The following is a 13,800-nucleotide window of genomic DNA, read 5'->3' as shown; positions in this document are numbered from 1 at the left end:
TTCGTTTTCTGGTGCATACTACGCTGTTTCCACTGGCACATTGCTGTGTCAGTACCTCTGTAAAAGCTGGAGGCCTCAATGTGCTGATGCTGTTTAGACCTCATTTGTTTTATGAGTCACTCTTCATAGCAGCACATTTAAAACCTGCCTCCCCTGTTGCCTACGCAGGTCAAGTCACCCCCCTCCCCTCCCTTTTTATTTTAACAAATCACACAAACAAATGATTTCTCAACATTTGCCTCTACATGCTTGCATACTGTAATAATCACAATAATGGGTTCCTGTACAATCTGAAAACAAAATTCATTTACATTATTTTTATTTACAGACTTTATCCCATTATATAAAAGTTGAATCCATCCATCCATCCATCCATCCATCCATCCATCCATCCACCCATCCATGGAAATATGGTTCATAGCTGCAAGGAAACATATAGAATTGGACATTTTTAAAAAATCTTTTTTTGCACTTTAACTTGACTGCCGGGTCAAATTGACCCGAACAGTATCTATGTAAAAAGTAGACCTAGGGGTTGGTACAAATGTGTAAAATGAATACATTTTCAATTTATATGTAGAGTGCACCTATTAAGACAAATAGAAAAAGTTTCATGCAAAAAAAAAAAATACTTCCAACTATTTAAAAAAAAAATGTAAACTTTAAAACGGGTCAATTTGACCCGGAACATAACAGGAGGGTTAAATACTAAACTTCCGCTTACCGAAATAAATATTTCAGCCGCTATGCCCATAGACATAATATATGGATAGACGCCTCATGGGCCGCTCTCGCCTATTGGAGCTGACGAGATTTAGGGCGGCCATCTTGGAGCGGTATACCACTCCACTCAGCCTTATATATTTGGCAGGCACAATAAAGGATCAGCGCATTTAATAGATCATAACACGCTGAATAGTAATCACATTGTCACATAATTAAATTTTAGGCATACAGCTATTAAAATTGCATGTATAGGAACGTATAGTTTAGCATATTTAAATAATTTTGGTGGAATACAATGTTTTAAAGTATGACATGTTTTGCAAGATACAACCAAAGATGCAATTTATTCACACACATTATGTATATATTCCGATAATCTCATATATACACACATACACACATGCATACTTATCTGTTGTGACAGTATTTACATATTCATTACATTTTTACACAATCTAATAGCCTTATACATACACACACATATATATATATATATATATATATATATATATATATATATATATATATATATATATATATATAAAAAGTGACTTTGCTGTGGTCTTTGCCCTCTTCTCTCTGGCCATGGTGTTTTTCTTGTCCCGCTCCAGATATTCCACTCTTGCCAACGCTCTCTTATGTTTTGCAGTGACAGCGGTAAGAGAAGCTGGCAAAGCATAGCAATGATCCTAAAGACAGAGAGATGGACATCTTCAACTATGTTGGTTTTATTTGTTTTATTTGTGAGAACATTCAACATGAGGGTTAGAAAATAATTTAGATTTTAATATGATCTTGACCATTATGATATGATATTTACAATAGAAAAAATACTCACATCATTAGACTGAGGTTGCAGGTCTGAACTACAAGTTTCTGGGTCATCTTGAGAGGCCACATACTCACTACTTTGGGCTTTTGTGGAGGTTATTGTAGTTCTGTAGTTTTCAACCTTAAATGTAAAAACCTTATGAATATGGACTTCACAGTATATACTACCTGTACATAAACACACATATATCCCTTAAGGCTAACATTATGCACATTTATGAATGCTAATGAACTTTTAATAATGCACCTACTCTTTGAAGGTGAACTGGGAAGCTGAAAATTGATGGTATCACATCAGCTCTCAGTCTGACAATCTGACCTGTTTTGTCAAAATCCTCCGTTTTGAAATGCTCACTGCATAGTACAGATGAATCACTTGCAGTGAATCCATCCCTCCTCAAAGCTATTTCCCACCTCTTCCTCCTCTCTTTATCTTTTGGAAACCTTTAAAACAAAAACGTGATATCTGGGAGTGTGTACACAAAAACATTGTCCGAATGAGGTCCATGTTATTTGCAACGGTTGAAACTAAGGAGCCTTGTTGCCTGCTTAAGCTGAGCATTCAGAAAAACGTTACACTCACTATTTTTGATCTTCATATTTTGAAGAACATAAAACTCCAAATTTGATTAAAATTTGTTGATAATGATAATTAAACAAAGCTACTGAAATTGTGAGTAGGCCTGTTTGAAACATATTCCTGTCATCAAATCTCCGGCTGAAGACCGATAGCTAACATTTGCTGTCATTTCGCTGGTGGGCATAAATACAGTACAGTAATATTACATTCACAACATACTAACAATAATATGTCATTCTTACTTGTGAAAAGTTATCCCCCGGTCCCTGACATCAACAGTTCGTAGATTTAAACACGAATAAGCCGAGCAGAACTGAGGCATCTTCTGTTGTTTTGGTTCAGCAAAGTACGAGGGTATACCGCTCTAAGATGGCCGCCGTATTTCCTGCGCCGGAGCGGCCAATGCGGCGTCTACCCTTATATTATGTCTATGGCTATGCCTGCCTGACCTGGGTTGCCTAGCAACTAAGTGTCAACTTCCTTGTTTTTCAGAACGCACGTACAGTTTACAGGCTGGTCGATTTATTGTGCTAATTATAAGACCTATAAGTTCAATAGAAGATCCATCATAGTGGTTTGTTGGCTACCTCAGGAGCTGGTTTTAATAGTGCAATAGTCGGCTACAGGTTAGCTGAACAGTTTACCTAACTATTGTGCGACCTAAGTGTGTTAAAGCAGCATTTGAACAGCTGTTAGCTGTTCTTTAAACAACAACATGGGAAAGAAGACGGGGAACGAAAAGGAGAAAGAGGACAAGGAAGCGGTATGAAACCCACCTTATAACTCATCCCATCTAATAACTGTCATTTAAAACAAGCAAACAAGAAACAAAACCAAACAGACGAACAAATAAACAGAAACTGATGACTATTTTTGGTCACATGGATGACATACCTGTGGTACCCCTAATTACGATGTAATAAAAGGCTAAAACAATATATTCTTTGAGTGATGTAGCATAATCTTAACTTAAAAATGTATTTTTAAAAAGCCTGTATTTAAGCCCACTTCGAGTATTCAGTCGTTAAATATAGCAAAAGAAGTTGGTCACCCTGTCATGCTGTAAATAAACAGCATGAGAGGGTGACCAATTTCTTTTGCTCATTTTCGCCACTATAGTGAACACAATGGTAAAGGAGGTTTTAAAAAAACAAGCTCACTGCTATAACATTACAACAAAGAGTGTGATCTTTGGGTCATCAAGTCTAACAACCAGAAAGCAGTATCTGAATCCCAACTGCGTGTTCTGAATTGGTGCTGCATAAAATCCTGCACACTTTTTTTTTTTCTAAAGGTTTTGTTGGCTCTAGTGGCCTTTATTTGAAAGTAGTTTGACAGGAAACAGGGTAATCAGAGAGGGGGAAGACATGCGGCAAACATCGCCAGGCCGGGAATTGAACCTACGACCACCGCTACAAGGACTAAGGCCTCAACGTGGGTCATGCTTTGCCCCTGCGCCACCACAGCACCCCAAATCCTGCACACTTTGAATGAGATTACGATTGACCCTTTCAGCATCAAACACTTCAGATAGGTTCTGTTGTGAAACAAATGATTACTATACAGAAAGCACCTCATCCCCAACTGTTACATATTGCGGAAGATCTGTGGTGTTGTGGGTCTGTTTCTCTTCCAAAGGCCAATTAAATTTTCTAGAGTGTCATCATGAACTCTATGAAATTTGAAGAGAAAACTGGTGACCTCTGTCAGAAACCAGAAAAACTCAAAGATAATTTTCTATGAAATGTTCTTAGAGGAGACAAAGTGATCACCTACTGGCAATAGAGGGTTGTTATTGATAGCATTGATATCAGTAATTTTGACACTGATAGCCACTGATATAAAGAGTTATTTTTAAAATGGATGCATGTACATCCCTGAATAAATGTGTTCCAATTTAATGTTTTTACTTTTTTATTTTTTCCAAAGGAAAATTTTTGTTCCAAAAAGTTTGTGAGAGAACATGTTACTATGTTAAAAGATGAATTTATTTTCAGGTATTTTTCTCCATTTTTCTACAACATATTCCTCCACATATGCACATTGTGTTTTTTTTTCTTTCTTCTGTTTCTGTCATAGTAATTCTGTCTTTCTCTGTTGGCACTCAGTTTGAACCACTGTCTCTAGAGAGTAAAGCCCCAGCAACGGTGGTGTTGCTCTTAAGCTCTCAAGAGGAAGACATTCTAGTAAAAGCAACTGAAGCAATCCAAAAATTTGCGGAGAAAGGTAGAAAACACCACAGACACTAAATCAAACATTAGTATTTTTTGCATATTAATATTGGACTCCCAAGTTCTATTTAAACTCATATTTTGGACAAAATTTTATTTTATTTTCTGCCTTTAGAGTCAGTTATTCTTTGGTAATAAAACATCTACTCTGCTGCCATTCTTAATCTTTCTTGCTCGCTGTCTCCCCCTGTTGTTAGGAGAAGAGAACAAAGTTACACTGCTGGGAATAGGAGCCCTTGGGCCTCTCTGCAAGCTTATTGATCACAGCAATAAAGTGATCAAACGCAATGCCCTGATGGCCTTGGGTATTATGGCCACCAATGGTAAGTTCTGTGTAATTTGTCAGCTATGAAATAAATGAATTTAAGTGAATATTTTGAAGGAATCTGTCTTTTGTCAATACCAGTACATTTTCTGGTCGTCTAGCTGACCTTTGACTAACTAGATCTACATGTTTTAAAGGATTGGTTGACTTTGAATGACTTATTCATTATTTTAACTAAAAGGTGAAGTTAGCGATGCTCTGAAAAAAGAGGATGTCATTCCATTGCTTTTACAAAAGCTCACACCTGAAGGTGAGTTATTTTGATCTTCATATTTAGTCTCCTAATTATTGTGAAAGTGATCAAAACAAAATCTGATTTTTAAGTCAGTTGAGGTCTTATTTCTTTCTGACATTTTACCCTGTCTTTCTTTCTCCAGAGGATGTTGTTGTGCATGAGTTTGCAACACTGTGCCTTGCTTCTATGGCAGTGGATTTCACCTGCAGAGTCCAGATCAACACCAACGATGGTATGCCACCTTTAATCAAACTCCTCAGCAGCCCGGACCCAGATGTCGCAAAGAACTCATTGGAGATCATCTTCAACCTAGTTCAGGTGACTCAGAGCTATGAGCCTAGAGAAAATTACAGGACTATGCTGCAGTAAGCCTTTTCATTTGAAAATATGCCAACATTCATCAGCATTTAAACTGAACATATGACTGTCATGTTTTGTGACCCTCTTCTAACCTCTTTGATTTTGATGAATGAAGGACCTCGAGAGCCTCGAGGTTCTGCACGAGTTAGGCGCTATCCCCCCTCTTCTGGAGCTGCTTAAGTCCGACTTTCCTGTCATCCAGCATTTGGCTTTACAGACATTTCAGCGTGTCACTACCGATTTGGAAACACGGAAGATCTTCAGGGAGGAGCAGGGATTTGAGAGGTTCATGGATCTTCTCGATAACATGGTGAGTATAGTAGTTTGCCCAAAGTATTCACACTCATCCGTCCTTTTCATTTTTATCATGTTTCAGGCATACATTTCAATTAATTTTATTTGAATTAGGATTAGGGTTAGACCAACACAAAGCATCACGTTTTTTTTTAAGTAAAAATTATACAAGATTGTCGACATCTACAATTAAAAATCTGAACAGTGTGGTGTATATTTGTATTTACCCTCCGATGAATTGATACCTTAAAGTTGCTTTTCGCTGTTCTGTAGCTGGATATTTTTGGGGTGTATCTCTACTACATTTATGCATCTAGAAATGCTTTGCCCCGTCATCTCTTTGCATGCAGGTCTAATTCAGATTTGGTCTCTTATGAGCAGAGCACTTTTTTCCATATGTGGTGAACGTCGGAGGGAACTTCTTGTGGCTTCCCATCACCAGTGTTTTGGACTGGACTGGATTTTATTTAGGGATATCTGAGTAAGGAGGGTTAAATGTTTGAAAACCCCAAAACTTTTTTCTTCCACTTCATAATTATGCACAACTTTGTTTTGGCCATCATAATTCTAGTGGAATATATTTTACCTTTCTGCTCGGAAAGGGTCAAAGGGCATGCTGTTTGTGTGAAAAATTTGCTTTTGATAACAATTTCCTCATTTTGTAATTTTTATGAATATTATTGCAATAGGATTAAGCAAGATAAAGGTAGTAAGAACTATTTAGAACTACTATGTGTGTGCTATCGCACTGACCGCTTATCCCCTGCTTTTTCTTTGTTTATGTCTCTAAAAGGAGTTTAACGACCTACATGCTGAGGTCTTGCAAACAGTGTCAAACTGTTTGGGTGATATTGAGACTCTTCAGCTCATCCACAATAGTGGGGGGCTTACAAGGCTGATGGAGTTTGTCCTCGCACCAAGCAGTCCTGAAATCCAGTGCATTGCAATCAAATGCATCACAAGGGCAGCTCAGAGTTGTAAGAACATTACACAATTATGACATCAGGAAAAGATTTAAGGAAATTTAGAACAAAGTTATAGTAGCTGCTGACTTTCTTTGATGTTTGTTTGGGTGTTTCTGAATGTAGCTGAAAGCCGCGACGTTCTCCATGAGCAGGTGATCGAGAAAGTTCTAGTAGAGCTTCTGTCTGCGGCTGATGACAACGTGAAAGCTTCTGCCTGTCAGGCTATCGCAGCCATAAGCTTCCACCCTGGCAGCAAAGACCGCTTCAGAGAGTTGGGTACATAAAAATACACAGACTATATACAGTCACTGGATCGCAGCAGCAATTACATACTGACTGCAAGGACACCTGAATTAGTTGGTTTTGTGTGTTTCAGAGGGTGTCCCCATTGTGGTGCAGCTGCTGTGTAGTGAGAGCTCGGCACTGAGAGAGGCAGCGACTCAGGCTCTCTCGAGTCTCACGCATAAGAATAAGGCCAATGCGCTGTGAGTGACAAACATCCTGACCACTTTTCCTCCTGCATGTGTTTCAGTAGTGACTTAGGGCCATTTACTAAACAAGGATTCAGTTTCATAAAGTAAACCACATCCTAATAAGCTACCATGCTTAAAAAACAAGCAAAAAACAAAAACAAAAGAGACAGTGGAAATGCAACAATACATAAACAGCATACTGATTAGTGAAACCTATGAGATTTGAGACAAGCAAGCAAGACAATAAAGATAAACTGCCGTCCAACAACAAAAACATTGCAAAACAAAAAACATACTTTTAATGAAAATTGCTAATTGGGCTCAAGAACATTTATGAAATCCTTGTCAATGGATATCTCTGAAAGGAGTACAAAATAAAGGAAGACAAAATAATGAGGCAAACAATGAACAAGTTTAAATACTTTTTTAGAGGGACAGTTTGTTTTTAGGTTAGATACTATTTCTTTCTTTTCATCTTCAGTTTTTTTTTCTATGAATTTTTGTCACGTTTCTCCTGAAACCTGTCACCTAATCACTTACTGTTTTGCATCATACCCTCATTACTCTTGTTCTCCAGAAAAACTCTGCATCATCCATCATCTCTGGCTCATTAAACACTTCCGTGCTTTACTTCATTTCTCACCTTACTCCCACCTTGAATACATCCGATTCATTGACATCCTTTTCCTGTTTTTATTCAGACTCTTTGCATGTCTGTACCTGCCCGAATGAGACACATGTCAAATATACATTAGATAGTCTGTGCTTGCAGGAGACTACAATGTCCATAACAGTCTACTAACATGGTATCTTCCAGTTCAGTGTATGAGGCAGGGGGCCATGAGATCCTCATCCAGCAGCTCTCTGAAAGCTCTTCAAGTACAGTGGCCAGTTCTGCTGCCACTCTTTCTAATATGGCAGAACAGGAGATCATCAAGTCCAGCATCCTGTTACAAGAAGGCATACAGGCTCTGGTTGAACCCTTGGAGTCCACAGATACACAGGTCCTGAAATACACTGCCATGTGTGTGGCACAGCTGGCCTGTGGCAGCACAGAAAGGGAAAAGGTTTGTCTAATGTTTGATCCCAGCTTAGAGTTATTCTCATCTTTGCCAGTGATACAAATATTGTGACATTGTTTTGTTTGTTGTTGTTTTTTTGGCAAGAAAAATTTACAAGTACCAAGGTAAAATTAATAATATTTCTGCTGCTTTCAACTAACAAAACACCGTGCCTCGCAAAAGTACTTAAACCAACAGCCAAGAGGCCAATGGTAACTCTAGAGGAGCTGAAGAGACTCAGCTTTGATGGGAGAATTTGTTTACCGGACTATTTTTTTATGGGAAAAAAAATCAATTAAGGTCTCAAATGTGGTATTTTTTTGGAAGCATAGCTAGAAGAAAGCAATTGTTGAAAGGAAGTCCAAATAAGGGCTCTTTCATTTGTGCCCTAAGCCTTATTGCAGACACACCAAATATGTGGAAGGTGTTTTGTCCACATTAAACCAAAATCAAACTTGGCCACCTTGCAGCAGAATGATAGCGACAGTGGAACAAGACAATGTTCCCATAGTATAAGACAAAATTACTTGTTCCACTAAAATAAGTTCCTATTGCTGGATAGTTAATTTTAAGTTAGTTTTTTCTTATTTAAAGATATTTGCACTAGAAACTAAACCAAAAATACTTGCTAAGATTTTTGCTTTTGCAGTGAAGGTTGTTGTTCTGCTGAAAGGTGGCCAAGTTCGATTTTGGTGCCGATTTGTTTGGATTGAAGTATTCCAGTCAGAGTCCAGAGTTGATGTTCTTAGACACTATCCGTTCCATGTGGCAATTTCATTTCACAATTATTCCCTACTTTTCTAACTCAACAAAATGAACAACATTTTTATGCTGAAATGTAAGAACATGTGAAACAGTTTAAGGGTGAGAATACTTTTGCGAAGTACTGCATTTAAACCACATAAATCATTTAAAAAAAGAACTCATTTAGCATATTTTTAAAATTCTTTCCCATAATTCCTTAAACTCTATCTCCTGTTTGAAAACAGTTTCAGAAAGCTGGAGGTCTTGAACCCCTCGTCAATCTGCTGCATTCCAATGACAAAGAGGTGCTGAAACATGCGTGCTTTGCCGTGTACGCTTGCGCTGGGGATACATCTTGTGCTGTGAAGATGTGCAGACTTGGGTAAAACACAGATATAAAATATAGCAATAAAATTCAACTATAATTCTGAATATTTATGGCTTGAAATTCAGAAAAGGTAAAGAATTGTTTAGTTACAACATGCTTAAACTTTGCATAATGTCTTAATTGTAGTTTTTCAACCAGCCAGCAGATGGTGGCATGGTACAATATATTGGGTCTTTTAATTTGGGAAGCTATTGTTCGTATATGTACTGAGCATGTTTTTTCTCATGATTATCTCTGTCTCAGGGCCCTGGAAATACTTCAGGAAATCAACCAGTCAGTAAACCGTAGGAGCAGTTTCAGCGAGTTGGCCATGACCAGCCTGCTTAACTCCAACTTGCCTGTTAAATACAACCGGACGCGAAGTTTGAGTGCAAATGACATTATTACGAGCGGCTTCTACGATGCTGGGCAGGTTTGTTTACTAAAATGTGAAGGTCCTGAGTGACAATAAAGAACAATGTAAACAGGGAACAAGACAAATCGTCTTGTTAATGCCAATAACTGCTTGTGACCAAAATGCTAATAAACTTCCTAAACAAATAGGTTTTTATGTGATAACTTCAACTGTCACCAAGTTGCCTGGGCTAAAACTTGAACTCCAGGGAAACCAGCTGTTTCCCTGGAGTTCTCAAGGCCTCAAGAACAGTTGCTCAGGTTGTCTTTGTCTGATGTTGTCATCTTTTCGATGATCTTAAATATTTAGTGTTGACAAAAACACAGAAAAGGCAAAAACACATTTTTACAGGGGTGTACACTTGAAAATGATAATACCAGATCATTTTTTCCCACTTTGCTCTCTGGACAACACCAAAATGTTAGTCGGAGATTATTTGTTATTGTCTTTTTTTTGCTGTCTTTAACATAGAACAAAGTATTACCATATCACCATTTGATGTATTTCTTTCTGTTTCATACAGGCTTGTGTGGGTCAGCCGTTTCTGACTTTGGAGGAGTTGATCAGGCAGCCACTGAACCAGAAGCGGGAAATTATTGTTTTCAACATCCCAATAGAGTATGAATATTGAAAAATGTTATAATTTTGCCACTTAATAGATTCTAGTTTTGCATTGTAAAATCTTGTCAAAACAGAGACGTGCAAAGATGCTTGGATCAAAGACTGTGTTTTGGTAAATGTATGGAGCTGAACCCAATCAGACTACTTTGTAGAATAATCATCTGAAAGTTCATAACAAAAAATAACAAGTTTAAGAATTAATTTGGAATTAGCTACAAAACTATTCATATCTTATTGTTTCTGAGGTTTGTATCTCTGTCATCCACCCCTCCCCTGCACCAATCCTATGCTCTGCTTTCCCTAGGCTTTTTTTTCTTCTTCTTCTTCTCTCCTCTTGCCTTCAGTGTGCCCCATCATTGTGGACTCACTGGGTAAATGATCCCCCTTTTAAGATGCCAAACACTCAGAGCTGTTGTGTGTAGACCAAGGAACTTCCACACATAATTATGAACACACACTGAAGGTGTATCATATTCATCTAACCTATAAACATTCAGTGTAGGGTGCCAGGATTCACACTTTGTGTGTTCAGAGAAACACAATTACAAATGTTCTACCTCATTTACTAAACACTCCAAGTGTATGAACCCAGTAACACATTGTGCAATAGGAAACTGTGCACAAGGCACCTCAGATTCACTCCTTCTCTTTCCTAGAATGCAAAAGAAAAAAACAAAACAAAACACCACATTCAGTCCTAAGCAGCCTGTTGTGTAATCCAAGCTCAGGTTTGTCCAACTCAAGTTAAACTTAGCATACATCCCAGTGCAGCTTGGTTGGATTTTTGGCTTCTGCTTCATTCTCGTTAGAAATGGTTAAACCACAAACATTCTGTGTTCTCAAAAGCTTTTTGGATCGGTTTCTTTGGACACAGTCATTAACACCCAACACAAATAGTGGCCTCTCTGGTAACTACTTGTAGAAAGCATTCAGATAAATGTGTATCTTTCATTGCAGTAATTTTACACAAAAGGGAAACTCTCTTCTGGTAAGAAAAATCAGTTTGATTTATAATTGTTTTGAAAAAAAAAAAAAGAAAAAAGAACTATTGTTCCTGTAACAATACTTGACATGTAACTGAGTCTTTGGGTCTAAGGTTTTATATTCTGTTTCCTAAAGGAAACTGAAATTTCAGATTAAATTGCATAGTTTAATTGTAATTGCTTAATTGTCAAAATAAAATTGTACTTCTGAAACATGTGAAGACAGTCTAAATATGCTGAAAGTTTAAAATGCAAGCTTATGCGTTGAAAAAAAGATGAAAAACACCGTTGAATAATAGGAACACATTCACTTGTCACTGTAATACTCACTTTGAAAGTATAAGCTATTAGGAATGTAGTTGTTTTTTAATTCAATTAAATTTTATTGATTTATTTTTTTTTAACTTTTACTAGTGTTTTATCTAAAACTCAAATAAAAGAACAACTTTGTGAAATACAAATAAGATTTGCAATATAGCGCAACAGTTTTACATACATAAACCTTTTGTGTGCCACAGAGAGACAGTAGATCTGGCAGAAGACAGAAAACCCAGCCCAACAGAAGCAGAAATCGGCATCAAGAAAGTACGAATGCCACCAAAGTGGGTGAAATATTAGGACACATACAATATCAAAAGAAATGTTATTTGCTGTAAAGTCTTAACTTGAACAAATTTTAGCATCAAATTTGAAGCAGGAGTATTCTTCTCTATTACAGTTGGATTTAACTATCTCTCTGTACAGAAAGAAAAAAGAGAAAGACAAAGTCGACGAAGAGCCCCAAGATATTCTTCCAGACAAGTCACCAATTACTTTTGGGGATGTCTCCCTGCATATGCTGATTAAAGAAGCCAAAGATACCGTCTTTCAACTGACAGATGAACGAGAGCAGTATGCGGCCTTGGCCAGGTATACAATTAATTATGTTGCTAAATGTTGTTAAATATGGCATGTCAAATATGCCATTGGGAATAGAAATGAGGTGTGTTTTTTTTTTTAAATGCCAAAGTCTTGGAAACAAACAAAAATTGAAAAGGCATATTATAATATTAGAGATAGCTTCTTGTAGTTCCAAAAGACATAACACTAACACTTTAAGTTTGGAATGTCTCAACACTGTTATGAGTTTTTGCGGTTTCTGTCAGGTTGGTGAGTGAGGCCATGGGTGGAGCAGTGCCTCGGGAAAAGCTGCACGAATTAGGCTGGGTGCTGCACCAAAGTCAGCTCAGGTTTCAACTCAAGTCGAATGTCCTTCCCATTGGTATGATAAACAAGGGAACCTACTGCCACAGAGCTCTTCTCTTCAAGGTATGACTTTCCACGGAGTATTAGCAGGTTCTTAACTTTTTTGTTTGTCTTGCTCATCCTCCACTTTCCTGTCACCAAATATTGCCAGTGTTACTTTAAATCCAATTCTTTCCTTTTGCATGTTTTATTCTTATCTAAATAAATTTTGTGTGTACAGCACCTTTAAAAAGTGTTTCTATTGGACTTTTGTTGCAGCCACAAAACTGATTGTATTTTATTTAGATTTTATATAATAGGCAAAGATTAAGAAGCAGAAAATTGTGATGTGGAAGGAAAACAATTGTCTGTTGTTCTAAACTGGCATTGACCAGGGAGAGCATCAATAACTTTGGAGAAGTTCATGCTGAGAAAACTCTCAGCATGAACTAGTAAGCTGGTGGAATTTGAAGGAAGGATTAGTATAGCTAAATGGAGGGCAACTCTGGGAAAATAACTGTTTGTGATTGTGAAAGATTTTGGACGAGGTGGAGTCTACCTTGCAACAGGACATCTCTAAACATACAGCTAAAGAGCTATGGTGAAATGGTGTGGATAAAAGTATGTAATGTCAAAGATCAAAGATCTAAATCTGATAGGAAATCTGTGACAAAGCATGAAAGTTGAAGTTCACACATGCTCTCCGTCCACTCTGATTTATATTGAGCGTGTTAGCAAAGATTACGCCAAAACCTTAGCCTCCAAGATAGATGTTCAAACCTGGAAAAAGACTTGCGGCTGTTGACTTCAAGAAAAGGTGCTTCTGTAAAAATGGTTTTGAAAGACCACATATCATCATCTTGTCAAGATCATCATTATGACTATTTTGCAATAAAATAAAATCCCAATAAAATAAAGTTTGTAGTTCAGATGACAAAATGTGTACATGGGTTGTGAACACTTGGTAGTGATCTGTATGTACATCCCATTCTGTCTCATCTTGATCTTTTCAGTGTCTTGCCGACACCATCGGGAAGAGCTGCACTCTTGTTCGCGGTGATTACAATCGGGCCTGGAATGAAGTTCTTCTCTTCAAGGTGGACCGTGAAAATCTAAGGTTTTCCATGCCGTGCCGCTACATAGTGGACCTTATGCATCAGCCTGGAACCTTACTGCCAATTGATTCCCCGGCAGCTCAGGAGTATCAGATTATATAGTTTCATTGTGTTTCACTTACTTGTATAAACATTCAATATATGCTAACCGAATAAGAGAACCTTGTCTTAACAATAAACTATAAGTTACCTCTTCTGTGTTTATTTTTTGTTTGGTTTTGCATGCATTAGCCAAACTGATGTTTTGTTT

At 37.5% G+C, this 13,800-nt stretch overlaps 2 protein-coding genes across 2 annotated transcripts; one reads left to right on the top strand and one right to left on the bottom strand.

Moving 5' to 3' along the window:
* Positions 1-1,271: 1,271 nt before the first annotated feature.
* LOC116712263 (THAP domain-containing protein 6-like) lies at positions 1,272-2,571 on the bottom strand (the record flags this gene model as incomplete). The annotated part of the gene is made up of 4 exons (XM_032552145.1): positions 2,380-2,571; positions 1,809-2,001; positions 1,565-1,678; positions 1,272-1,415 (listed from the first exon to the last, which is right to left on the bottom strand). Coding segments are annotated over exons 1-4 (531 nt in total), but the record flags the coding sequence as incomplete, so codon positions are not given.
* Positions 2,572-2,620: 49 nt separating this feature from the next.
* On the top strand, positions 2,621-13,746 carry armc3 (armadillo repeat containing 3). Its single transcript, XM_032552193.1, has 17 exons — positions 2,621-2,900; positions 4,246-4,363; positions 4,566-4,691; positions 4,875-4,943; positions 5,071-5,246; positions 5,404-5,598; positions 6,376-6,559; positions 6,671-6,823; positions 6,924-7,032; positions 7,838-8,087; positions 9,071-9,207; positions 9,457-9,625; positions 10,131-10,225; positions 11,730-11,813; positions 11,956-12,120; positions 12,357-12,519; positions 13,449-13,746. Exons 1-17 carry the CDS (start codon positions 2,853-2,855, stop codon positions 13,650-13,652), a joined length of 2,445 nt encoding a protein of 814 aa, XP_032408084.1. The 5' UTR covers positions 2,621-2,852; the 3' UTR covers positions 13,653-13,746.
* Positions 13,747-13,800: the final 54 nt, after the last annotated feature.

This window comes from Xiphophorus hellerii, chromosome 21, assembly GCF_003331165.1.
Source record: "Xiphophorus hellerii strain 12219 chromosome 21, Xiphophorus_hellerii-4.1, whole genome shotgun sequence".
Lineage (NCBI taxonomy): Eukaryota > Metazoa > Chordata > Actinopteri > Cyprinodontiformes > Poeciliidae > Xiphophorus > Xiphophorus hellerii.
This window is presented reverse-complemented; position numbering and strand designations above follow the sequence as displayed.

Coding starts and splice junctions, on each gene's coding strand:
- armc3 (XM_032552193.1), top strand. CDS start 2,853: ATGGGAAAGAAGACGGGGAACGAAAAGGAGAAAGAGGACAAGGAAGCG. Junction 8,088..9,070: donor GCAGCACAGAAAGGGAAAAG/GTTTGTCTAATG, acceptor GTTTGAAAACAG/TTTCAGAAAGCTGGAGGTCT. Junction 12,121..12,356: donor CAGTATGCGGCCTTGGCCAG/GTATACAATTAA, acceptor GGTTTCTGTCAG/GTTGGTGAGTGAGGCCATGG.